Source organism: Procambarus clarkii, chromosome 1 (assembly GCF_040958095.1).
Source record: "Procambarus clarkii isolate CNS0578487 chromosome 1, FALCON_Pclarkii_2.0, whole genome shotgun sequence".
Taxonomy (NCBI): Eukaryota; Metazoa; Arthropoda; class Malacostraca; order Decapoda; family Cambaridae; genus Procambarus; species Procambarus clarkii.
Window position 1 is genome coordinate 55,057,749 of NC_091150.1, and position 27,055 is coordinate 55,084,803.

Genomic DNA, 27,055 nt, shown 5'->3' on the forward strand with positions numbered 1-27,055 from the left:
CAGCTAACTGTGGAGGAATGAGGGAGAGAGGTCCTTGACCCTTGAGTTGATGGGTGTGCAGGAGAGGACACTTGACCCTTGAGTTGATGGGTGTGCAGGAGAGGTCACTTGACCCTTGAGTTGATGGGTGTGCAGGAGAGGACACTTGACCCTTGAGTTGATGGGTGTGCAGGAGAGGACACTTGACCCTTGAGTTGATGGGTGTGCCGGAGAGGTCACTTGACCCTTGAGTTGATGGGTGTGCAGGAGAGGACACTTGACCCTTGAGTTGATGGGTGTGCAGGAGAGGACACTTGACCCTTGAGTTGATGGGTGTGCCGGAGAGGTCACTTGACCCTTGAGTTGATGGGTGTGCAGGAGAGGACACTTGACCCTTGAGTTGATGGGTGTGCAGGAGAGGACACTTGACCCTTGAGTTGAAGGGTGCGCAGGAGAGGTCACTTGACCCTTGAGTTGAAGGGTGTGCCGGAGAGGACACTTGACCCTTGAGTTGAAGGGTGTGCAGGAGAGGTCACTTGACCCTTGAGTTGAAGGGTGTGCAGGAGAGGTCACTTGACCCTTGAGTTGAAGGGTGTGCAGGAGAGGTCACTTGACCCAATACCGACAAGCCTATACCGCTTTACTTCTTTGGGAGAACCGAGGCCATCTTCTAATTGGTCGTTTTAAAAAGTACTCGGTGAATGTTATCTTCACGTGATGTTATCACCGATACGATTGGAACAAGTGGCGTGGAAATCTTGTATGGAATTAATTCTTTCGTGAGGTGTAAGTGGATGGAATGGGCTCTCCCCTCTGTTGTACCTAATTACAGGAATATATATATATATATTGTTGTGGTGGTGCACATTTGTGGGTTCATGAGGGCCACACACCACAACTAATTGAAGTCATTTAATGAAAATTATTGCAGAATATTTTTATTATTTAAACTTAGAAACATACAATCTGCTTAGAAATGGTTTAGCTGCTACCCACATTCATGAATGCAAAGTAATGAAGGAGTTTAAGATGTGTTGCTAAACATCGAGCATGGTGTGTGTGTGTGAATTGTGAATTGAGAATGGTGAATTATATGCAAGAACACCACACCCAGGGAGGGAAGGGGGCTGTATATGTGGGTCTGCGGGCCGCTCCAATCTGTTCCAATTTTTATACTTTTTGACATGATCAGGTCAAAAGATTTGACAATATGACCAACTAAAATGAATACAAATAATAATTCAGAATTAAATGAATGTGTATTGCGAGATTTTGCTTAAAGATTAGTTTGAAACAATGTCATATGACACCATTTTCTTTAAAGCCTGCCCTGACCTGCCCATATTGGCCACATAACTTAACATGAATTACTGGGGAAGTTGGGTGAAGCTACCACAGAGGGTCTGACTTCCACTCTTGAATCTTGAACTGACAGAAAGACAGACAATCAGACACAGGTTTTCATTTATAGATATGGACTATGATATGATGATGATGAAAGGTCTCCTTAGACAGGTAATATAAATGTAATCATTGGAGATTACACACACCCGCAAACACACAGTAGGCTCAGGAACCTGTACCTTAGTTGATTGACAGTTGAGAGGGGGGACCAAAGAGACAGAGCTCAACCCCCGCAAGCACAATTAGGTAAGTACACACACACACACACACACACACACACACACACACACACAGGTAGGCGGAGGGCCTGGTGGATAGGGGGGGCCTGGTAGCCGGATGGATAGCGCGCAGAACTCGTAATTCTGTGGCGCGGGATCGATTCCCGCACCAGACGAAACAAATGGGCAAAGTTTCTTTCACCCTGAATGCCCATGTTACCTAACAGTAAATAGGTACCTGGGAGTTAGTCAGCTGTCACGGGCTGCTTCCTGGGGTGTGTGTGGTGTGGGAAAAAAAAGTAGTTAGTAAAACAGTTGATTGACAGTTGAGAGGCGGGCCGAAAGAGCAAAGCTCATCCCCCGCAAACACAACTAGGTGAATACAACTAGGTGAATACACACACACACAGATGAGGATTATAGGGTCCTCCAAGAGGACTTAAACAGGTTGCAGAGATGGTCAGAGAAATGGCTACTGGAGTTCAACACGAGCAAATGTAAAGTTATGGAAATGGGATTAGGTGACAGGAGACCAAAGGGACAGTACACAATGAAGGGGAACTGCCTACATGTGATGACTCGAGAAAGAGACCTGGGCGTGGACGTATCACCTAATTTATCTCCTGAAGCACATGTAAATAGGATATCGACAGCAGCGTACTCTACACTGGCAAAAGTTAGAACATCATTCATAAACCTAAGTAAAGAGGCATTTAGGGCGCTTTACACTGCCCACGTGAGGCATGCCGCCCCATCATGGAGTCCCCATCTGAAGAAACACACAAGGAAACTGAAAAAGGTTCAGAAGTTTGCAACAAGACTCGTCCCAGCGTTACGAGGGACGGGGTATGAAGATCGCCTGAAGGAACTGAGCATTACGACACTAGAAAAAAAGGGAGAGGCGGGGATATGATAGGAACGTATAAAATACTTAGGGGAATCAACAGAGTGGAAATAGACGAAATGTTCACACGTAATAGTAACAGAACAAAGGGACATGGGTGGAAGCTGGAAACTCAGATAAGTCACAGAGATGTTAGGAAGTTTTCCTTTAGCGTGAGAGTAGTGGAGAAATGGAATGCACTTCATGTACAGGTTGTGGAAGCAAATTCTATTCATAATTTTTGAACTAGGTATGATAGGGAAATGGGACAGGAGTCATTGCTGTAAACAACCGATGGCTCAAAAGGATGGATCCAAGAGTCAATGCTTGATCCTGCAGGCACAAATAGGTGAGTACACACACACACACACATTTTTAGGAATCTGTACACCAGTAGATTAACGGTTGAGAGGCAGGACCAAAGAGCCGAAGCTCAACCCCCGCAAGCACAATTAGGTGAGTACAGATGGGTGAGTACACACACACACACACACACACGTAGGGGCGCCGGTGGCTGTGTGGATAGCACGCTGGACACACAATCCTGTGGCCCGGGTTCGATTCCTGGCGCTGGCGAGAAACAAAAATGGGCAGAGTTTCTTTCACCCTGATGCCCCTGTTGCTGTTATGGGCTGCTTCCTGTGTATGTGTGTGTGTGTGTGTGTGTGTGTGTGTGTGTGTGTGTGTGTGTGTGTGTGTGTGTGTGTGTGTGTGTGTGTGCGCGCGTGCGTGTGTGTGTGTGTGTGTGTGTAAGAAAAAAAATAGTAACAGTTGATTGACAGTTGAGAGGCGGGTCGAAAGAGCAGAGCTCAACCCCCGCAAGCACAACTAGGTGAATACGCACGCGCGCGCGCGCGCGTACACACACACACACACACACACACACACACACACACACACACACACACACACACACACACACACACACACACACACACAGTCATGGCGTAGGGATAGGGAACACGTGTTGGGCCGCGCTCCTCGAATAAGTAGTCATAGCTCTGGTCATCAAAGTGATACGGAGGAAAGTCAGTGTGTAGTGATAGTACAAAGTGTAACACAACCCATAGGCAATAGCAATTTAGTGGCAGTGTAGGATTGTGCTAAGTGGACAACTACAATAGGAGTACGACATCTGTGCCACAAGGGAGGAAACTTGGAGCCTGGCAGCGGCTGGCAGCAAGCACAACTAGGCGAGTACACATTCATAACAGTATAACCAACAAGTATTGTTGTTAAAATATGAACCAATGAGAAGCGACTGTACCTCATCGATGAAACCTATTAATCCTTTGTGAGAGACTCAGGTGGACCTGGAGGTGGTCACCACCACAAGCTCTCAATGTTGTCGTTCCTCACAACCAACCACTTGGACTGGACGGTAGAGCGACGGTCTCGCTTCATGCAGGTCAGCGTTCAATCCCCGACCGTCCAAGTGGTTGGGTACCATTCGTTCCCTCCCCGTTCCATCCCAAGTCCTTATCCTGACCCCCCTTCCTAGTGCTACATAATCGTAATGGCTTGGTGATTTCCGCTAATAGCTCCCTTCCCTTCGTCTCTCCTCACACCTCGGGATAATTGGAGACGTTTGGATTCAGAAAAGACGTCGGAAACGCTCGTTTAGAAACAAGGTCGATGACCTTTGGAACAAATTACCAGATAACATTATACACGATGGATTACTCGATTGTTTCAAGCGAAGGTTAGACACATTTATGTGTGTATTTGGTTGCGTGTAAAAATGCCCTGCTGGCCGGATATATGTACTGATGTACTTTAGATCCTAATGATTACTGATTTGTGATGAATATCGTACATACGCTATTGATCTTCTGTGCGGTATACAAGTTAACTCTCTCCATTTATTATGATAGTTAACCTCTGTTGGTTTACAAGTTTGGGCCGGATATCAGGTTGAAGCCCATCGTGTCCACTCGGTTACGAGTGCGTCAAGGGGAGAGACAAGGGGTCGTCGGTTCGAATCCACCCGCCATGTTCCAGATATCTCCTCTCACCGGTGTTGGCCGACCCTCGTGGCAACACCTCCTTCTGTTGTCCTCGGGTTTCTTGGCTGTTAACTCGACGTATCACTTGTCAATTAACTGTAAACATGTTTATGTTGTTAGTTTCATCTGCTGACTCTTGTCTGCTTAAACGTTAAGTTGGTTACGGTGAATATCGTAGTAAGGTGATTATTATTTATATATTTTGTGGAGTGATGGATAATAAAAGTTATGTATCAACTGAGTGTGAATTGTTGTTTACTTGTCAGGTGTGTCAGCATGTTGTGGTTCAGGTGTGTCAGTATGTTGTGGTTCAGGTGTGTCAGTATGTTGTGGTTCAGGTGTGTCAGTATGTTGTGGTTCAGGTGTGTCAGTATGTTGTGGTCAGGTGTGTCAGTATGTTGTGGACAGGTGTGTCAGTATGTTGTGGTTCAGGTGTGTCAGCATGTTGTGGTTCAGGTGTATCAGCATGCTGTGGTTCAGGTGTGTCAGCATGCTGTGGTTCAGGTGTGTCAGTATGTTGTGGACAGGTGTATCAGCATGTTGTGGTTCAGGTGTGTCAGCATGTTGTGGTTCAGGTGTGTCAGCATGTTGTGGTTCAGGTGTGTCAGCATGCTGTGGTCAGGTGTGTCAGCATGCTGTGGTTCAGGTGTGTCAGTATGTTGTGGTCAGGTGTATCAGCATGTTGTGGTTCAGGTGTGTCAGCATGTTGTGGTCAGGTGTGTCAGCATGCTGTGGTCAGGTGTGTCAGCATGCTGTGGTTCAGGTGTGTCAGTATGTTGTGTACAGGTGTGTCAGTATGTTGTGGTCAGGTGTGTCAGTATGTTGTGGACAGGTGTGTCAGTATGTTGTGGACAGGTGTGTCAGTATGTTGTGGTCAGGTGTATCAGCATGTTGTGGTTCAGGTGTGTCAGCATGCTGTGGTTCAGGTGTGTCAGTATGTTGTGGACAGGTGTGTCAGTATGTTGTGGACAGGTGTGTCAGCATGTTGTGGTCAGGTGTGTCAGCATGCTGTGGTTCAGGTGTGTCAGCATGCTGTGGTTCAGGTGTGTCAGTATGTTGTGGACAGGTGTGTCAGCATGTTGTGGTCAGGTGTATCAGCATGCTGTGGTTCAGGTGTGTCAGCATGCTGTGGTTCAGGTGTGTCAGTATGTTGTGGTTCAGGTGTGTCAGTATGTTGTGGTTCAGGTGTGTCAGCATGTTGTGGTCAGGTGTGTCAGTATGTTGTGGTTCAGGTGTGTCAGTATGTTGTGGTTCAGGTGTGTCAGTATGTTGTGGTTCAGGTGTGTCAGCATGTTGTGGACAGGTGTGTCAGCATGTTGTGGTCAGGTGTATCAGCATGTTGTGGTTCAGGTGTGTCAGCATGTTGTGGTTCAGGTGTATCAGTATGTTGTGGTCAGGTGTGTCAGTATGTTGTGGTTCAGGTGTGTCAGTATGTTGTGGTTCAGGTGTGTCAGTATGTTGTGGACAGGTGTGTCAGTATGTTGTGGTCAGGTGTGTCAGCATGATGTGGTCAGGTGTGTCAGTATGTTGTGGTCAGGTGTGTCAGTATGTTGTGGACAGGTGTGTCAGCATGTTGTGGTCAGGTGTGTCAGTATGTTGTGGTTCAGGTGTGTCAGCATGTTGTGGTTCAGGTGTGTCAGTATGTTGTGGACAGGTGTGTCAGTATGTTGTGGTCAGGTGTATCAGCATGCTGTGGTTCAGGTGTGTCAGCATGCTGTGGTTCAGGTGTGTCAGTATGTTGTGGTCAGGTGTGTCAGTATGTTGTGGACAGGTGTGTCAGCATGTTGTGGTTCAGGTGTGTCAGTATGTTGTGGACAGGTGTGTCAGCATGTTGTGGTTCAGGTGTGTCAGCATGTTGTGGTCAGGTGTGTCAGCATGCTGTGGTCAGGTGTGTCAGCATGCTGTGGTCTGGTGTGTCAGCATGTTGTGGTCAGGTGTGTCAGCATGTTGTGGTCAGGTGTGTCAGCATGCTGTGGTCAGGTGTGTCAGCATGCTGTGGTCAGGTGTGTCAGCATGCTATGGTCAGGTGTGTCAGCATGCTGTGGTCAGGTGTGTCAGCATGCTGTGGTCTGGTGTGTCAGCATGCTGTGGTCTGGTGTGTCAGCATGCTGTGGTCAGGTGTGTCAGCATGCTGTGGTCTGGTGTGTCAGCATGCTGTGGTCAGGTGTGTCAGCATGCTGTGGTCAGGTGTGTCAGCATGCTGTGGTCTGGTGTGTCAGCATGCTGTGGTCAGGTGTGTCAGCATGCTGTGGTCTGGTGTGTCAGCATGCTGTGGTCAGGTGTGTCAGCATGCTGTGGTCAGGTGTGTCAGCATGCTGTGGTCTGGTGTGTCAGCATCGGATTTAATTCCCAAATTTTAATTATTGATCCATTAACTTTCAATTTTAACTCTTAAAACTTTATTTGGGTCCGAATTCATCTTATTTACAGAAAATCTGGGGCTGTTTATTAGGTATAAATGAGTCCCGAACGTATTGCGTTCATTATTTATAGTGGAAATTAATTAACGCAATGTACATTTAATTAACGCAATGTACATATACAAAAACAAAAAGTTGCAAATGGTGAGGATGATCAATGAGACGAGAGTCACTACATTTGCGTGAATTGTTTATGGTGAAATATGGTGTGATATTGCCATAGGCAGAGTTTAGGCTAAGGATTTAATTGTCATTCCATATGACTAACCATCCTGCGAGATGGAGACTCAGTTCTACTGCTGCTTTATTCACTCTTGTGTTGATGATATCCTCATCATGCACCCAGAGTCTGTCAGTGCAGACTACTGATCACATGCCTCTGTATGACTAACCATCCTGTGTGATGGAGATTTTTAGCATCTCGTTTTTGACACACTGTACTCCCCTTCATATAGTCTAGGGCAGCTGCACTAATGCACAAGTACCTAATATATTAATACAAAAAAAATTATCATTCACTTAGAGTGAGTTAAGCGATGTGTATAGGATGATGAGGACTGACATTACACAAGGCGCCGTCTGCGGCCTTCTCTTGGGAAATAATCTTGAGGATATCAAACTCTAATGCCATTTGCATGATATTCTTCATAGAGAAAGTGTGTGTATATATATATATATATATATATATATATATATATATATATATATATATATATATATATATATATATATATAAATACATAGGAAGGGAGTACCACCTCTAGCTGGAAGAAGGGGGACCCATAGCCTCGGAGGAAACCACGCATAACGCATTAGAGGGAATGTTTAGATCCCCTCCAATACAGTTTCTGTGTGCTTTTCTCCTACCACCCCCTTCCTTGAATATTTTTTGTGCTTTATTATGCATTTGATGGTTACAAGATATACATGGGTTGATACAAAAATAATAATGCAAAAAGGTGCTTAAAGGTTATGGATCTCTTGAAGAACACAACAATGGGAAACATTGATGAATGTCACAGACGGGTTCGATCATTGTTGCAAGTCAAACACTTCTTCGAATTCCTCTGAAGTTGGACTAGTGCCCAAGACGCAACAGGCATTTCCCCTCTGAATCGCAACACTGAGGCGCTGGAACAAGAAACTTTTTGCTCTCTGGTCTTTTGTAGCGCTGATCAATTTGTTCCCCAATTCCTTCAGGAAACTTCAATGCACATTTTCCCCACGAACCGAGGGTCTCCGAGCCGATCGGAACAAAGCTGTAGCAGTGTGCTAGACCTCTGTATTTAATAATTTTCTGCGATTCCCTGAAAGAAGCAGCACCACCGCTTTCACGTGTGCTGTAGTGGAGGTAGGTACTGGCCAGTGTGGCAGCGCACGTGTAGTCCCATACCACTTGCTTACCATCCTTCCAAGGTAGCAAGGTGACCCCATCAGGGCGCTTCTGAGGGTCGTTAGGTCTGGATAAGTGTGGTTCTCTTTGTGCCGGGCAGCGGGCTGTGGCGAGGCTCCTCTTGATGATGTCGTTGACTTCATGTCTTGCAATATATATATATATAATATATATATATATATTTCGGTAGCAGTCTTTCCTGTAGACATATATTATTAAATATGACCGAAAAAGTAAGATTAATAATTCTAACACGAATTTTCTCTATCTTTCTTATGTTTCTTTCACTGTTGATGGTAATTCAAAGATCAATTCTCCAAAATTCATTTTTATTTCTAGTCTGACGCGACACTTGAGCGCGTTTCGTAAAACTTATTACATTTTCAAAGACTTTAGTTTGCAAACACACAACTGAAACTGAATAGAGCTTTGCACATCTTCGAGTTTATATCTACATTTGGATGAGGTGGATGAGGTGAAAACGAACTTTCAACAATGGGTATTAAATGGGTATTAAATTCTAACACAAGACAGAACACGAAACAATGGGTATTGAATGGAAGTAATTGTAGAAAGCCTATTGGTCCATATTTCTTGATGCTTCTATATTGGAGCGCAGGCTTGAAGTGGGTAGAATATAGTTGTGCATTAATTGGCTGTTGATTGCTGGTGTTGACTTCTTGATGTGTAGTGCCTCGCAGACGTCAAGCCGCCTGCTATCGCTGTATCTATCGATGATTTCTGTGTTGTTTGCTAAGATTTCTCTGGTGATGGTTTGTTTGTGGGAAGAGATTATATGTTCCTTAATGGAGCCCTGTTGCTTATGCATCGTTAAACGCCTGGAAAGAGATGTTGTTGTCTTGCCTATATACTGGGTTTTTTGGAGCTTACAGTCCCCAAGAGGGCATTTGAAGGCATAGACGACGTTGGTCTCTTTTAAAGCGTTCTGCTTTGTGTCTGGAGAGTTTCTCATGAGTAGGCTGGCAGTTTTCTGGTTTTATAGTAAATCGTCAGTTGTATCTTCTGATTTTTGTCTGTAGGGATAACGTTTCTATTAACAATATCTTTCAGGACCCATTCCTCCGTTTTATGGGCTGTGGAAAAGAAGTTCCTGTAAAATAGTCTAATAGGGGGTATAGGTGTTGTGTTAGCTTCTTCAACACCAGCAATCAACAGCCAATTAATGCACAACTATATTCTACCCACCTCAAGACTCCGCTCCAATATAGAAGCATCAAGAAATATGGACCAATAGGCTTTCTACAATTACTTCCATTCAATACCCATTGTTTCGTGTTCTGTCTTGTGTTTGAATTTAATCCCCATTTAATACCCATTGTTGAAAGTTCGTTTTCACCTCATCCACCTCACCCAAATGTAGATATAAACTCGAAGATGTGCAAAGCTCTATTCAGTTTCAGTTGTGTGTTTGCAAACTAAAGTCTTTGAAAATGTAATAAGTTTTACGAAACGCGCTCAAGTGTCGCGTCAGACTAGAAATAAAAATGAATTTTGGAGAATTGATCTTTGAATTACCATCAACAGTGAAAAGAAACATAAGAAAGATAGAGAAAATTCGTGTTAGAATTATTAATCTTACTTTTTCGGTCATATATATATATATATATATATATATATATATATATATATATATATATATATATATATATATATATATGTCGTACCTAGTAGCCAGAACGCACTTCTCAGCCTAATATGCAAGGCCCGATTTGCCTAATAAGCCAAGTTTTCATGAATTAATTGTTTTTCGACTACCTAACCTACCTAACCTAACCTAACTTTTTCTGCTACCTAACCTAACCTAACCTATAAAGATAGGTTAGATTAGGTTAGGTAGGGTTGGTTAGGTTCGGTCATATATCTACGTTAATTTTAACTCCAATAAAAAAAAATTGACCTCAAACATTGACATGGGAAGCTTTATCATTTCATAAGAAAAAAAATTGAGAAAATATATTAATTCAGGAAAACTTGGCTTATTAGGCAAATCTGGCCTTGTATAGTAGGCTGAGAAGTGCGTTCTGGCTACTAGGTACGACATATATATATATATATATATATGTCGTACCTAGTAGCCAGAACTCACTTTTTGGCCTACTATTCAAGGCCCGATTTGCCTAATAAGCCAAGTTCTCCTGAATTAATATATTTTCTCTAATTTTTTTCTTATGAAAGGATAAAGCTACCCATTTCATTATGTATGAGGTCAATTTTTTTTTATTGGAGTTAAAATTAACGTAGATATATGACCGAACCTAACCAACTCTACCTAACCTAACGTATCTTTATAGGTTAGGTTTGGTTAGGTAGCCGAAAAAGTTAGGTTAGGTTAGGTAGGTTAGGTAGTAGAAAAACAATTAATTCATGAAAACTTGGCTTATTAGGCAAATCGGGCCTTGCATAGTAGGCTGAGAAGTGCGTTCTGGCTACTAGGTACGACATATATATATATATATATATATATATATATATATATATATATATATATATATATATATATAAAACGTTAGCCATTTGCAATACATGCATATAATAGGGATGTAAAGAGAAAAGACAAAAACATAAATATTTTATGTTTAAATATCAGTTAAATATTTTATAAATCGGGATATTAAATATATCCCTATTTGGGTCAGCGAATGTATAAAATCAGTGAATAATATAGTTAAGCCAGCGTGAGGTAATATGATTATCAATATAGATTATTTGAACTGTTGGGTGCCACTAATAAGATTATCTGTGGCTTACTGATAATTCCCCAAAGGGCTGTATGCCCCCCAAAAAATTATTTTTAGTCCATGCTTTTAATATTAAAGAGAAAACGTGAATTAAGTATTTTTGACGCAGTAGATACAATTACGAGTAAAACTCTTTATTGAAAAATACGGTTTTTGAGCGTTCGGAGACATTAAAGCTGCTTGGTAATGAACAAATCCACAAGGGTCGTGACGAGGATTCGAACCTACGTCCGAGAGGATCCCAGACGTTTCCTTAAGTTCGAACCAGACGAGGTTCGAACCCTCGTCACGGCCCTTGTAGATTTGTTCATTTGATGCATCACGCTATTGTGATTTGTGTACTGCTTGGTAATGATGTTCACGGGTCTGTTGTTGTGAATCTGTAGGTCTTTGTTGGTCTGATGTGTGGCTGTGTACTCACCTGGTTGAGCTTACAGAGTTGAGCTTGTGCTCTTACATTCCGCCTTTCCACCAGTACAGTGACTCTTTTTCTCTCGTTTTTCAGTTCATATTTACAGTTAAAGCTGTGTATCGAATTGGCTTTGACAAATTTCCCCTCTAATCCGTTCCACTTATTTACGACGTCCCTGTGACTCATCTGTGTTGTTTAGTTTCCAATTATATCCTCTCGTTCAACTGTTCCTTAATTTGAACATTTTTTCATATCTTCGGGCAATTCCCCTTCGTATTGTGTACGTCGTTATCATGTCTCCGATTCCTTAATCTTCCCCTCAGTGTTCCGTCAGTCTTTCTTCATAGCTCAGTCCCCTTAGCTCGGGAACGAGCCTCTTTTTGCCTATCTTTTGAAACATTTTTTAGCTGTGTTTTGTGCATCTTTAGGTAGGGGATTCAATGCTGCGTCAGCATACTCACTAATAGGTCTCCCAGAAGATGTATGCAGTGCTCGGAAGTGATGTCTGTCAGTCTCTGTGTCTGTGAGAGACTGTGCCTGTGAGACTCAGCAGTCAGGGCGTCAAGCGTTACCTTCAATTCCAGGATTATTTGTTTAGGTTATGTGAGGAGCCGGCCAGTCCTCAGACCACATCCGTTACTATGAGACACTACACCCTCAAACAACCTGGATAGTTATGTAGATATTTGTGATATTTGGTCTGAAAGAATGTTAGATTATTCTCGTTATATTATTCTTGTTATTTGTTATTATTCTCGATTATTTTCGTTATAATTTTATTATAGCGTTGGTATAAAATATAAAAAGTGTATGATGAAAAAAGTTTTCTGTAAAGAATTTGGTTTTCTGTAAATACAGTTCTCGGGGGCACTGAAATAGTTTTCAAATTCCCTCCACACATTATCGTCAATTATACACCATATTGACGTAACAAAATGTAATGAAACCTAACCTAATCAAACCTTAACCTAACCTAACCATGGATAAATAATAGAAAATAACACTAATTATGACGTCGGTCTCAAATCTATTCCAGTGAGCGTATTTCCTCCTTGAGGACAGGTTGCTGGAACAGCGTGGTTAAGGTCAGGCCAAAATACGTAAGGTTGTGTTAGGAAAAACAAGATCCAGCTTAGGTAAGACTTGATAACGTAAAGTTAATAATATCTTATGCTGTTTAAAGTTCCAGTAGCACATAAAACGTCGCCTCTGGTATCCCCAAACTAACGCAACGCGTTACCCGGGCGTTTTCCAAGCGACTTTGTGCGCAGGTGTCCGGTGAAGGTTATACAAATTGTACAGAACCATCATGGCGCCCGGTGGGAGGAGGTCGAACACGCCTAACAGACTCTACCTTAGTTTATACCGCAGCTGTGAGGAGAAGGTTGGCCTGATGCAGCATCGCCCGCCACGCTCCATGTGGCTATGAGACGTTGTGTGTGTGTGTGTGGGGGGGGGGGGGGGGGTTGACCGTAACTTTATCTGGTAATATTAGCAGTTACCGCGCCTAACTTAAGGGCGAGGCAAAACCTCGCCAAGAGCCACTTGGGTAATACCACAGCACTAGGAATACCATACCACTAGCCACCACAGTACTAGGAACCACTCTGGTAATACCACTAGCCACCACAGTACTAGGAACCACTCTGGTAATACCACTAGCCACCACAGTACTAGGAACCACTCTGGTAATACCACTAGCCACCACAGCACTAGGAACCACTCTGGTAATACCACTAGCCACCACAGCACTAGGAACCACTCTGGTAATACCACTAGCCACCACAGCACTTGGAACCACTCTGGTAATACCACTAGCCACCACAGCACTAGGAACCACTCTGGTAATACCACTAGCCACCACAGCACTAGGAACCACTCTGGTAATACCACTAGCCACCACAGCACTAGGAACCACTCTGGTAATACCACTAGCCACCACAGCACTAGGAACTACTCGGGTAACAAATCAGTACAACACAGCACTGAATCCAGTAACTGCCTGCCATTGACTCAAAGGAGCTCACAAGAGTTTGACTTCCACAGGGGACGAGTCGTGGACGCAGGTGTCGTCGAGGGGGGAGCAGCCGGCCCCACGTCACGCCCACTCTGCCGTGATGCACGACGACCAGATGTGGGTGTACGGCGGCATGACCGACCTGCAGGAGAGGAATGACTTCTGGCGCTACGACACAGGTCAGTGTGTGAGACGATGCAAGGCTTGTGTACTCAAGATGCACTGCAGGTTATGGTCACCGTGAAGGTACTTTCCTTTTGTCAGCGTCATGGCCTAGTTGGTAGAGTGACAGCTTCGGATTTTAGAAATTATTTCACCACTAGTATCAACGGTTTATTGACAAATTAATAAAATTGTGTTAAGCCTTGTTCTGGAGTATTGTTGAATAATATGCACACGTAAGTTAGGTTAAGCTGCTCATATAGTGTTGATTAAAATTTTGATTGGTCATTAAATAATATATTGTTGAATATGACCAAAAGGGTAAGATTAATGATTCTAAGACGAATCTTCTCAATATTTCTTACGATTTTCTTCACTGTCGTTCAGTGTTCAGACTGTGAATGATTTTCTAAAGTTAGCTTAATAAGGCTAATTTAGTTATATATTTTTTTGTTCGATTTGAACGTTTAAAATTAGTGTTACTAATTTTAAACGTTCATCCGGAACGTTTCGAGGTCATCCCCGGAACTCCCAGTTCCTGCGACGGCGCTGGAACCAATCGTATTGGCGTATGCCTTTCCATTGGAGACTTTCAGCGCCGTGGAGAGGGAGGACCTGCTGCCTGGGTAACAGCTTCTTCCCCGAATCAACCTACCCTGGCTTTGCGCCCTGGTGAGGCCACTCCAGACCAGGCCGACATCAGAGCGCAACTCCATAGTCTCCTGAGACCGATGGATGCCTACTACTACTACTATATAATCATTCCAAAAGTTCAAATCTAAAAAAAAAATCTCTAAATTAGACTTGTTAGGCTAACTCTAGAAAATCATTCACAGTCTGAACACTTTCGTGAATGATAATTATAACAGGTACAGAGGAGCCTCATCACACGGGCCTCCAGGCCATCTGTAGTGTCCGTAATTCTTATATTAGGTTATGTCCTCCGCAGTGAGTCTGACGTGGACGCAGGTGCGGGCGCGGCCACACCCGGGCTACCTGCACTCCCACGTGGCCGCCAAGCTCCACGCCTCCATGGTCGTGTTCGGCGGCGAGCGTCAGGGCGAGATGCTCAACGATCTCTGGAGGTTTCACTTCGGTGGGTATTACGCGTTATAGAGGACGGGCTGATCTCGGCCCTCTCACAAGTGTTGTCGCGCCGGAGAGAGCAGGTTGATCTCGGCCCTCTCACAGGTGTTGTCGCGCCGGAGAGAGCGGGTTGATCTCGGCCCTCTCACAGGTGTTGTTGCGCCGGAGAGAGCGGGTTGATCTCGGCCCTCTCACAGGTGTTGTCGCGCCGGAGAGAGCGGGTTGATCTCGGCCCTCACACAGGTGTTGTTGCGCCGGAGAGAGCGGGTTGATCTCGGCCCTCTCACAGGTGTTGTTGCGCCGGAGAGAGCGGGTTGATCTCGGCCCTCTCACAGGTGTTGTCTCGCCGGAGAGAGCGGATTGATCTCGGCCCTCTCACAGGTGTTGTCGCGCCGGAGAGAGCGGGTTGATCTCGGCCCTCACACAGGTGTTGTCGCGCCGGAGAGAGCGGGTTGATCTCGGCCCTCTCACAGGTGTTGTCGCGCCGGAGAGAGCGGGTTGATCTCGGCCCTCTCACAGGTGTTGTCGCGCCGGAGAGAGCAGGTTGATCTCGACCCTCACGCTAGATAGGTACAGTATCATCAAGTGTTACAGTGTTGAGAGAGGATTTACAGAGTTCGGCATATCTCAACCCGGGAGAGCGAGTCACTCAATATGGGACAGTCTACCATTTAATGTTCAATGGAATGCGTGTTTTCTCTTTCATAAAGTTGACACATGGTGTATTGGACATTTGGGTGTTGAGAAAGCTGCCAGATACGGCTATATCCCAGGCGTATTCTGGCCACTATAACATCACATTGCCGAGTTCTTGCGCTATTAGTTCCATATATAAATGTCTCCTTGCGGTATTCATCATAATGTTTATTAATAAATAAATGTGATGTTATAGTGGCCAGAATACGCCCGGGATATAGCCGTATCTGGCAGCTTTCTCAAAACTCAAATGTCGAGTCATGAGTCAAATGTCGACTCAAATATATCAAATGACACATGACACAATGTGTCAACTTTGTGAAAGAGAAAACGTGCACTCCATTGAACATTATATGGTAGACTGTCCCATATTGACTGTCGCTCTCCTGGGCTGAGGTATGCTGAACTCTGTAAATACTCCCTGAACACTGGAACACTTGATGATATACTGAACCTGTACCCAAGATTGACTATGTAATACATCAGTTATACAATGTATGTGACGTAACTCTAACCTGAGCTTGTAAAAACATATTAATCACCTTCAGTGGTTAAGTGCTTTATAACACACTAGTTTCTATAGCAGCCATTTTACCCTGTCAGAGTACGAGAGACATAAATTTAGATGTATCTATATATATATATGTGTATGTGTATGTGTGTGAATACAGGGCATGTGTAAGCTGCTCAGAATTGCGGTTAGCTATGTAAACGCACATTACCTGGTTGATACCTGGTTGATGGGGTTCTCGGAGTTCTACTCCCCAAGCCCGGCCCGAGGCCAGGCTTGACTTGTGAGAGTTTGGTCCACTCGGCTGTTGCTTGGAGCGGCCCGCAGGCCCACATACCCACCACAGCCCGGTTGGTCCGGCACTCCTCGGAGGAAACAATCTAGTTTCCTCTTGAAGATGTCCACTGTTGTTCCGGCAATATTTCTTATAGTCGCTGGGAGGACGTTGAACAACCGTGGACCTCTGATGTTTATACAGTGTTCTCTGATTGTGCCTATGGCACCCCTGCTCTTCACTTCACTTCACATACCCAGTATCAGATATTATCTTCCTTGGAGACTTCAATCTACCCAGTTTAAAATGGAGAATAGTAAACAATACCATTATAGCAGGAAATCAACCTGGAAATAACCAACCACAAGTCAGAGAACTACTGAGATTCTGTAACACATTCTCGCTCAGTCAGTAGATTACAGAACCAACTAGGAACGAAAACACACTGGATCTGATATTCACGAACAATGATGAGCTAATCACTACGTACCACAAGCTCATTGAAGTGCAAACTAACATTAATAACGGTAGTAGGCCCAAGAGAAACAACAAGCGAGAATGAGTATTCAATATATTCAATTTTAATAATAAAAGGATAGACTGGGAGAAAATAAACAGGGAACTTACAAACATTCAATGGGAAAGTGTTCTAAGGAATAAAAATCCTACACAAGGAATAAAAAAACTGACTTCTGAAGCATATGAAGTCTGTCTGAAACATGTTCCTTTGAGGAAAGCCAGAAAGAGGCCCAATGTAGAATGAGAACGCAGACATTGCAAAAGATAGAAGGAATTAACGGAATTGCTTAAGCAGACACGACTTTCTATACAAAGAAGGAATATCGGGTTGCATTTAAACAGGGAGATTGAAGAAATCGAACAGAGAGTGAAGAAAGGCAACTAGAACAGAAAGCAGTTCAAGAAATAAAGAAAATCCCAAAATATTCACATATGCTAAATCAAAAGCAAAACCCACTGCCAGTATTGGACCTATTCATACTAGCGAAGGTTCGTACACGAAGGATGACAAAGAAATTAGCGAAATCCTAAAAAAACAGTATGAGGACATGTTTAGCACTCCGATACACAGCATGAAAATGGAAGATCCAGACAACTTCTTTATGAGTGATATCCAAACACATGCAAATATAACTGATATCAACACGAGCGTAGCAGATTTTGAAAGAGAAATTGACAATATGCCCATGCACTCAGTCCCGGGTCCAGACTCATGGAATTCAATATTTATAAAGAAATGCAAAGTGCCTGTAGCACAGACACTCAGTATAGTGTGGAGGAAGAGCTTGGACACAGGGGAGCTACCAGATGCGCTGAAAGCAACAGACATAGTCCCTCTACACAAGGGAGGGAACAAAGCATTCCAAACACACACCGAAACTACGACGTTGGTACAACGTTCGAACAAGTTTTAACACTTCCTAACCAGTTATAACAACCTATATAGCAAGTTGTAACAACGTTCTAATACGTCAAAAACACGTTAAGTCAAGATGTGACAACTTTATTACAAGTTGTAACAAGCGGAAAATAGACAATTTCGGTTTGTGTTTCCAGGGAGCATACACAAGTTCTCACAGGCAGACGTGTCCAGGCAGATGATGAAAGATGATAGACAGATGACAGTTCTGTCATTAGACAGTCATTAATTCATCGTTGAAATATGTCTTAAATCATTTGTGGGATTCATTTCTCAAGCCAATAAACTTGGGGAGGTCCCAATTAATTAACGAGCAAGATCATCAAGGCTGTTCAAACTTTGCAAGAGTCAATCCACTTAGCGTGTTTTATAAAATCATAACAATTAACTTTGCACAATTAATAATTCAAATTTAATATATATAATAACTAATATAAATAATTCCAATTAAACGTGTTGTATAAAGATATATATATATATATATATATATATATATATATATATATATATGTCGTACCTAGTAGCCAGAACTCACTTTTTGGCCTACTATTCAAGGCCCGATTTGCCTTATAAGCCAAGTTTTCCTGAATTAATATATTTTTTCTAATTTTTTTCTTATGAAATGATAAAGCTACCCATATCATTATGTATGAGGTCAATTTTTGTTTATTGGAGTTTAAATTAACGTAGATATATGACCGAACCTAATCAACCCTACCTAACCTAACCTAACCTAACCTATCTTTATAGGTTAGGTTTGGTTAGGTAGCCGAAAAAGCTAGGTTAGGTTAGGTTAGGTAGGTTAGGTAGTCGAAAAACCATTAATTCATGAAAACTTGGATTATTAGGCAAATCGGGCCTTGCATAGTAGACTGAGAAGTGCGTTCTGGCTACTAGGTACGACATATATATATATATATATATATATATATATATATATATATATATATATATATAATAATTAAAACACTCCACTCCGTCCTCCTGACCCTCCACAACATCAACAAAATGATGTACTAAATTATCCAAACCTAACATAACTGAAAATCCAAGAAAAGAAAACGGGACATCACATCAACTTTGCATACCGCTATGATTTTAGTGCATCGATTTTTTGGGGGGCCTTAGGGGACTTGTACGTAAAAAATGCGATGTACTATACTAGGACGGGTTCACATCATATTGGTTCACAGAATTGACGGGCTGTTCCCGTTTTCTATTGGTGGGTCCTTGGGTAGGTTAGGTTCAGGCAATTTAGCACATCATTTTGTTGACGTTGTGGAGGGTCAAGAGGACGGGCAACTCCAGCAACAAAGTGACATTGTATGTCACTTGTGACATCGTATGAGGTCATCTGTGCGTCGTCACCAAGACCAGCTCATCATAGATGACCTCAAGCCATGGTTATCATCATCATACACGACCTCAACCCATGGTTATCATCATCATACACGACCTCATAGCCCCTTGAGCTCGTGAACTGTAAAGTCAATGGGAGGGGGGGGGGGGGGAGACAGTTCTCCTTAGTCGGAGTGATGAATTCAGGCTGGGTCTCTAGACCTATTACAAATAACCAGTACACATCATATTACACAACTGGTACACTCCATGTCCCACTACCAGTACACCCCCGTGCCCCAGTACCATTACAACCCATGCCCACTCCCAGTACACCCCCATGCCCACTCCCAGTACACCCCCATGCCCACTCCCAGTACACCCCCATGCCCACTCCCAGTACACCCCGTGCCCCAGTACCAATACAACCCCATGCCCACTACCAAGACACACGTCGGAGTTCAACATATTCCGAACTGACTTAAGAGTGATATAACAATGTTTTCTCTCTCTCCACAGCCACGTGCACCTGGGAACGCCTCCTGTTCTCCGGCATCAGGCCTCAGCCCAGGTCTCAGTTCTGCGCCTTCGTAGCCCCTTCACATCACATGAAGGGCCCTCGCTTCCAGGCCCCTTCCTCCCGCATGGGCTCCTCCTCCGCCGCCAGCAGCAGCAGCGGCTACAGCAGTTCCCAGAGTCATGACTCGTATCGGACCAGGAGAATTCATCCCGATGACTCTCTGACTCCCGGAGATGGGCCGTCGACGAGCGAGGGTGTGGGGAGGCCCCTGGGCCCGGATGATGGGGGCCAGGTAGGGTGTGCTTGCCAAGAGTGTGTTGAAGCTGATGATGATGAGGATCTGGATCCCAGTCGGCTACGTTCAATAATACAAAAAAACTGTTCAAATGCTCCCGCTGCACAGTTAAAGTTGTCCATTTCCAAGTTTTCACAGTTGAATTTGTCGCACTTGGGTCGATATTACAGCTATAGCATGCTGAGTAACGACAGCACGGAGAGCATAGTGGAGGAGTCGTTAGCCAGCACTTGTGACAGCTTAGGGAGCAAGATTGTCAAGTCTCAGAGCATTCATGTGATGAATAAGGACAAAATTGAGAAAAAAGATGAAGAAAAAAATGGCTTGACGAGAGATATTGTTTCAGTGCCAAATTTCGTGGATATAAAGGACGGTGAGGAGGAATCTGAGTCGCCCAAGATGTTCATCAGCCGTGTGAAGGTCATCACAGTCTTGCCAGCCGAAGGGTCAACCGAGGCTAGCTTGGAGGATGATTCCAGTGACCTGGTGGCTGGGATCAAGGGCCGCTTGGCTTTTAATCACGACGACACCATCCAGTCTGCTGACACAAGCATCAGTGAGAACCTCATGTCATTTTCTTGCACCACTGACAGCAATCTCAGTAGCAATACCAACCTGTATAGCACTAGCAACTACAACATGAGCGGAGTCAGCAGTTTTGCCAACCCCAACTATGTAGGATTTGACCCTGGAAGAGATACCGGAGGGCTCCTTAGTCAAGACTACTGGAGGACCGGAGCTCTCGACCTCGAGAGCATCCGTCATAAAGAGTTTGCAGAGATACTGCGGACGCCACCTGACTCGGGTATTGGACTCGGCGTTGAAATGGAACGGCGAACTCCACTTGATCTTCCTCTAACAACACTCGAAGATTTTGTAACTTTTGACAACCAAACTGCCCACTTCAGCAAGACCCGCACAAAGGAACAACCAGCTGGGACCAAAGGAGCATCCTCCTCACACAAACCAGCTTCCACCGCCAAAGTCACATTTTCTTCTAGTCAACAAGTGCGAGGTACCGACGAGCCGTCTGGCCCAAGCTCACAAGGGAACACAGAGGGCACAAGAGAGCAGCCACCGCCTCGTGTTAATCCTTTCCTGAAGGAGGAAACGACGTACAAGTCCCAATCCCCGAATGCCATGTACGTAGTGGGCGGGAAAGAGCTGGATCAGATGACCACATTTAAAAGACCAATCTCAGTGTGGAAATTGGACTTGCCTTTTTAGTCATTTCAATTCCCTCCTCGAACTCCATTAGTTAATAAAGGTGATCATGTATTATAGTGTTGCCTTCCATCTATTGTAGAGATGCATTTTGTACAAAGAAGAAGAGGAATCACATTTATTTCCTGTTTGAGCTTTCACTGGATATATTTTTCCCATCTAGGCTCCCAGGTAGTGGGTGTACACACCACTCTACCATCTTACGGATGATCCAATCATATCTGTCCAAGCATCCCGTCCTGTGCCCTCGTAAGGCCAGAGAGGCTTTCATCCCTGGGGTTTCCTGTGTCAGTGGCAACAATGTGCCGTAGAGGAGGACATACTGAGGAACCCTAAACTGATTCATTATTGACAAGTCCTGTACGACGTGTCAGGAGTGCTCAGCAGCATTAGATGCGTGTGAAAGTGTTTTCCTCCCTGTTATATTTTAATAATTGCGAGCCAAGTTACAAGTCGAATTTCCGTGCTGATTAGTTGGTTCACTTTAGGGCTCCAGAACATAAACACTGTGTAGGATACTTTTCTCGTACCCTAAGCTAATTTTTTTTGGAGCAAATCGAGTCTCAAATATTTCAGTATTTCGAAACTGGTGTAGAGGACATGATTATATGTTTTAATCCTTAAATTTACTAGAAAGTTTCACTGATAATGTATTTGTATGAGATGTGACTATATTTTCTCCAATTCACTTCAGCATGAAGAGAGCACTTGTGTCCAGTAAGTTAGCAGTACTAGTTAGACTTGAAGTGCCGGACCAAGTGGGTGTACCAGCAGTCTTTCAGAGTTAGAAATCAATTTTGTCTCACCAGTTCGAAACATGATGACGAAGGAGGCTATTGAACGGACTATGTTTCACACGGACTTAAGTGTATCTAGTCTGATGTTGTTCTCTGCAGGGATTTGCATATACGGCCGTGATCCAAAGATTGTGGATGCCTGAATTTCTCAGCAATACGCTTTTTTTTCTTGTGTTAGATTACATAAGACGATACTTAAACTTGTTAAGTTTTAAGAGGTTGGGGAGTTCAAAACGTTGTTAAAACCCTCCTGATGATTTTTCCATAGAAATAATTCCAAATAAATCAATATACAATCACGTCAAAAGCTTTTAAAGGAATTTGCACTTAATATACACGTTTAGTAAGAGTGTTCAGACCAATGTCACCAAGAAAGTCTATCAAGAACTTCAATGACATTTTAATCTCAGTCGAGATCGTTGACTGTAATGGATCATTTGCAGCTCGATATCATAGTTTAAGATTTAATTGTGAATTTACATCATTACACACCATTGAGTTGAAGACAGACTTGCGTTCCAGAGGTAGTCAGTTCCACTTCGGTGGAGGTTAAACTTCTCCTTGCATGAAGAGGGAATTTTGATTTAGGAAATATTTTTGTATTGCCAACAAACATTCCGATGCTTTGTGAAGCAGCTAGTCATATTTAATTCTGTTATTTATGTGCTATATTAAAGTATAATTATTCATTGAATATACATAGCATTTATGTTGTAGAGGGTGTAGAATCTTCCTGTATATCCAACCCTGTTTGTCTTGAAATTTTCTTAGAGCCACAGTACAAACATTGTGAAAGAAATAGCGATGCTTTAACAACAGCAGTAATAACGAGAGTGATAACAGATGAGAATAAAAAAATAAAAGAGAGGGGGCTGGAGCACAGGTGTTTTACGCTCAGCGTGTTGCTAGAACACCTGTCGGCTAGCGTGACGCGTTCACGTGGCCTCCTAGGGGCCTATAGCGTGTGGGCTTGGGGCCCCCCGAAGTACGTGACTTCGTGGCTGGGAGGCAGAAACAGCTGCCGTCTTGGTGATAGTATCTGGGGCGGAACGCAGAGGCTGGTGGCGTCTGGAATGGGACGCAAGGGATAGTAGGTTGGGGTGGTGGTGGAAAGGGGGAGACAGTCTGGAAACAACTCTCTTTCCTGGTGGAACATTTAGGAGAATCACCTGCAAAATTCTGGAACAATTTCATCCATAAAATCTTGCTGTTTCAGATCGCTCTATGTTGAGAGTGCAAGTCGTACACCTTGAGGGTCAATGCTCACCACTTTTGTGGAGAATGAGAGCTGTTTAATCCACTCTTTTGTTTTCGTGATAGTATTCGTTCTTACTTTGGTGTGTGTGTGTGTGTGTGTGTGTGTGTGTGTGTGTGTGTGTGTGTGTTTTGTGAGGTTGTGTTTGTAAAAGCCTGTATCAGTATTGAAAGGGGAGAGGTTGTGAGGGAGAGGATTGAGAAGGTGGGAAGGGGCGAAATGCATGAGAGGAAAGGCTATAATGGAAGATGTGATGGAGGGACTTGGGAGTGAGAGAGAGTGGAAGAGGGAGTGAGGGAAGGGACTAGGGAGTGAGGTAGAATGAGGGAGTGCCGTGGAGATACACTAGAGCCCATCAACACACTGAGGCGGAGGCTGTATCATCCTCATGTCAGCAGCACCAGTCCAGAACCTGATGCCAACATGTATTGATCAACTGCCTGACCACAATGCTGGCACTGCCCCGCCTCCAGGCACACCAACACACGGTCAAGCGTGTTGTATTGACTAGTTCTCCTTGGTCAATATTACTGGGTCATTCCACTACCGTCTGAAGTATCACTCGTTATTCTAAGTTCTCATACCATTCCAAGTTATCATACTACGTTCACTCATCATTCTATAGTCACTCATAATTAATTCTAAGTTCAGGAATAATCGTAATCAAATATATTCATAACTGTTTGTATACTGAGAAAAATGTCACTTTGCATCATTGTTCTTAATGTGTTAATATATGCTGACGTTCATCAGTGTTCATTGTTAACACATGTTGGCGTTCATCAGTGTTCATTGTTAACACATGTTGGCGTTCAACAGTGTTCATTCTTAACACATGTTGGCGGTCATCAGTGTTCATTCTTAACACATGTTGGCGGTCATCAGTGTTCATTTTTAACACATGTTGGCGGTCATCAGTGTTCATTTTTAACACATGTTGGCGGTCATCAGTGTTCATTCTTAACACATGTTGGCGGTCATCAGTGTTCATTTTTAACACATGTTGGCGGTCATCAGTGTTCATTTTTAACACATGTTGGCGGTCATCAGTGTTCATTCTTAACACATGTTGGCGGTCATCAGTGTTCATTCTTAACACATGTTGGCGGTCATCAGTGTTCATTCTTAACACATGTTGGCGGTCATCAGTGTTCATTCTTAACACATGTTGGCGGTCATCAGTGTTCATTCTTAACACATGTTGGCGGTCATCAGTGTTCATTCTTAACACATGCTGGCGGTCATCAGTGTTCATTCTTAACACATGCTGGCGGTCATCAGTGTTCATTCTTAACACATGCTGGCGGTCATCAGTGTTCATTCTTAACACATGCTGGCGGTCATCAGTGTTCATTCTTAACACATGCTGGCGGTCATCAGTGTTCATTCTTAACACATGCTGGCGGTCATCAGTGTTCATTCTTAACACATGTTGGCGTTCAACAGTGTTCATTCTTAACACATGCTGGCGGTCATCAGTGTTCATACTTTGACTGTATCTTGGTTATCTTGAGATGATTTCGGGGCTTTTTAGTGTCCCCGCGGCCCGGTCCTCGACCAGGCCTCCACCCCCAGGAAGCAGCCCGTGACAGCTGACTAACACCCAGGTACCTATTTTACTGCTAGGTAACAGAGGCACAGGGTGAAAGAAACTCTGCCCATTGTTTCTCGCCGGCGCCTGGGATCGACCCCAGGACCACAGGATCACAAGTCCAGTGTGCTGTCCGCTCGGCCGACCGGCACCCCCCAAAACTGTAACACAGTTTTTCCCCTATTAATTCCCGAATTTCAGGTAAGAGGTTCACTTCTGTAATGAAAAAAGTTTACATCCCCCCCCCCAGTATACCCCAGAAACACCCGCTGCCCCCCTGGGTTTACCACCTTCCCCCCCCCCTTCGCTTCAGGTTTACCCTCTTCCCCCTCGCCCCCAGGTTTACCCTCCTCCCCCCTTCCCAGGGTTAGACTTCCCTATCTGAGGTGATCTTGAGTGTTATCTCCAGTCCCGTATGTGATAACAACGAACAGTGTACCATGTGTACACCAGTGTGCCATGTGTACCATGTGTACACCAGTGTGCCTAGTGTACCATGTGTACACCAGTGTGCCAAGTGTACCATGTGTACACCAGTGTGCCATGTGTACACCAGTGTACCATGTGTACACCAGTGTACCATGTGTACACCAGTGTACCATGTGTACACCAGTGTGCCAAATGTACACCAGTGTGCCAAATGTACCATGTGTACACCAGTGTACCATGTGTACACCAGTGTACCATGTGTACACCAGTGTGCCAAATGTACACCAGTGTGCCAAATGTACCATGTGTACACACAGTGTACCTTGTGTACACACAATGTACCATGTGTACCAGTGTACCACACGTGTCATGTGTACCAGTGTCCCACACGTGTCATGTGTGCCAGTGTCCCACACGTGTCATGTGTACCAGTGTACCACACGTGTCATGTGTACCAGTGTCCCACACGTGTCATGTGTGCCAGTGTACCACACGTGTCATGTGTACCAGTGTACCACACGTGTCATGTGTACCAGTGTACCACACGTGTCATGTGTACCAGTGTACCACACGTGTCATGTGTACCAGTGTACCACACGTGTCATGTGTACCAGTGTACCACACGTGTCATGTGTACCAGTGTACCACACGTGTCATGTGTACCAGTGTACCACACGTGTCATGTGTACCAGTGTACCACACGTGTCATGTGTACCAGTGTACCACACGTGTCATGTGTACCACACGTGTCATATGTACCACACGTGTCATGTGTACCAGTGTACCACACGTGTCATGTGTACCAGTGTACCATGTGTACCACTGGACAAATTAATAAACAGGTGAGAAAGTCACCGTCAATCAGCACGGAGGGTAAATGCCAGGTACATCATTGACCCAGAATGTGTTCAGGTTAATTACTGTACTGCCCAGGGAGAGGGAGGGGGGGAAGGCGATCTCATCAAGCAGTTACGCAAGAACTGACCAAACTCCAATTTTGTGATTTTGTTCTCATTCTTTGGCGGCTTTGTTTACCATAATTAAGCAGCTTAATGGGCTTCGAAGCCACAGTGAGCCGTCGGTCACACTATATAACATTTGATTGGAAAGTTTCCCCAATGTTCATACAGTGTTTAATAAATATAAATAAGGAGTTCATGTTTGAGAAGAGATCGTTTGAAGAAGTTCATATATATACTGCAGCAAGTTGGTGCGTGTATGTTTGGAGCGTCTCTTGGGGACCTGCGGGCCTTTGTGCTACACATTATCAAATATTTAACGTGAACATGTTAATTAATTTTGTTTTTATTTCTGTTGTGCAATATTAATATATTTTACGCTATTTATGCCATTTTGTAAATGTAACAGTATTATTGTAAATGTTAAATTATTATGTAAATGTTAAAATATTATTTAAGTGTTATGATATTATTTAAAAAGACATTTTTTTAATTAGATTCGAACATAATTTACTTATATACAAATGTCAAGGCATTCGGGCAGGTTGGAGAAGTTTGTAGTGATCAATCAGACTGTGAGGTCCGTGAAGCTCCAGCTCTCACCTGTACAGTCATCTGCTTGTTGAAATGTTGGACTATTTCTAGGTTAAATTTATACATTTGTAGATAAATAACATACAAAACAGTAAATGTAAATAGAAAACTCATTGTTCTTTATTCCCCACCCACATTGGCCGCCTCTTAATAATAAAATAAATTGGTTCAATTGCACCAGAACACTACTGAACACTTACGGGCTCACCATAGCCCGTGCTACATGGACACTTCGTTCTGACCAGCTAAATCTAAAACAACTACTGAACGCTTGAACAAATGTTATTAGTCTTGTCTAGAAACTTTTCAGGCACAGGAAGGCATTGACCAGTAGCAATACATGCCTTAGGAATCCGCGAGGGGTTTCTAACCTTAAATTGCTAAAATATGTATGA

The 27,055-nt window shown here is 43.7% G+C and overlaps 1 protein-coding gene across 1 annotated transcript in view; it reads left to right on the top strand.

The window, feature by feature from the left end:
- LOC123748456 (uncharacterized) overlaps positions 1-26,769 on the top strand; it is a 154,596-nt gene extending 127,827 nt beyond the window's left edge. The window contains 3 exon segments of the mRNA XM_045730859.2: positions 13,521-13,670; positions 14,603-14,749; positions 19,516-26,769. Coding sequence (XP_045586815.2) covers positions 13,521-13,670; positions 14,603-14,749; positions 19,516-21,038 — 1,820 coding nt within the window. The 3' untranslated portion in view covers positions 21,039-26,769.
- Positions 26,770-27,055: the final 286 nt, after the last annotated feature.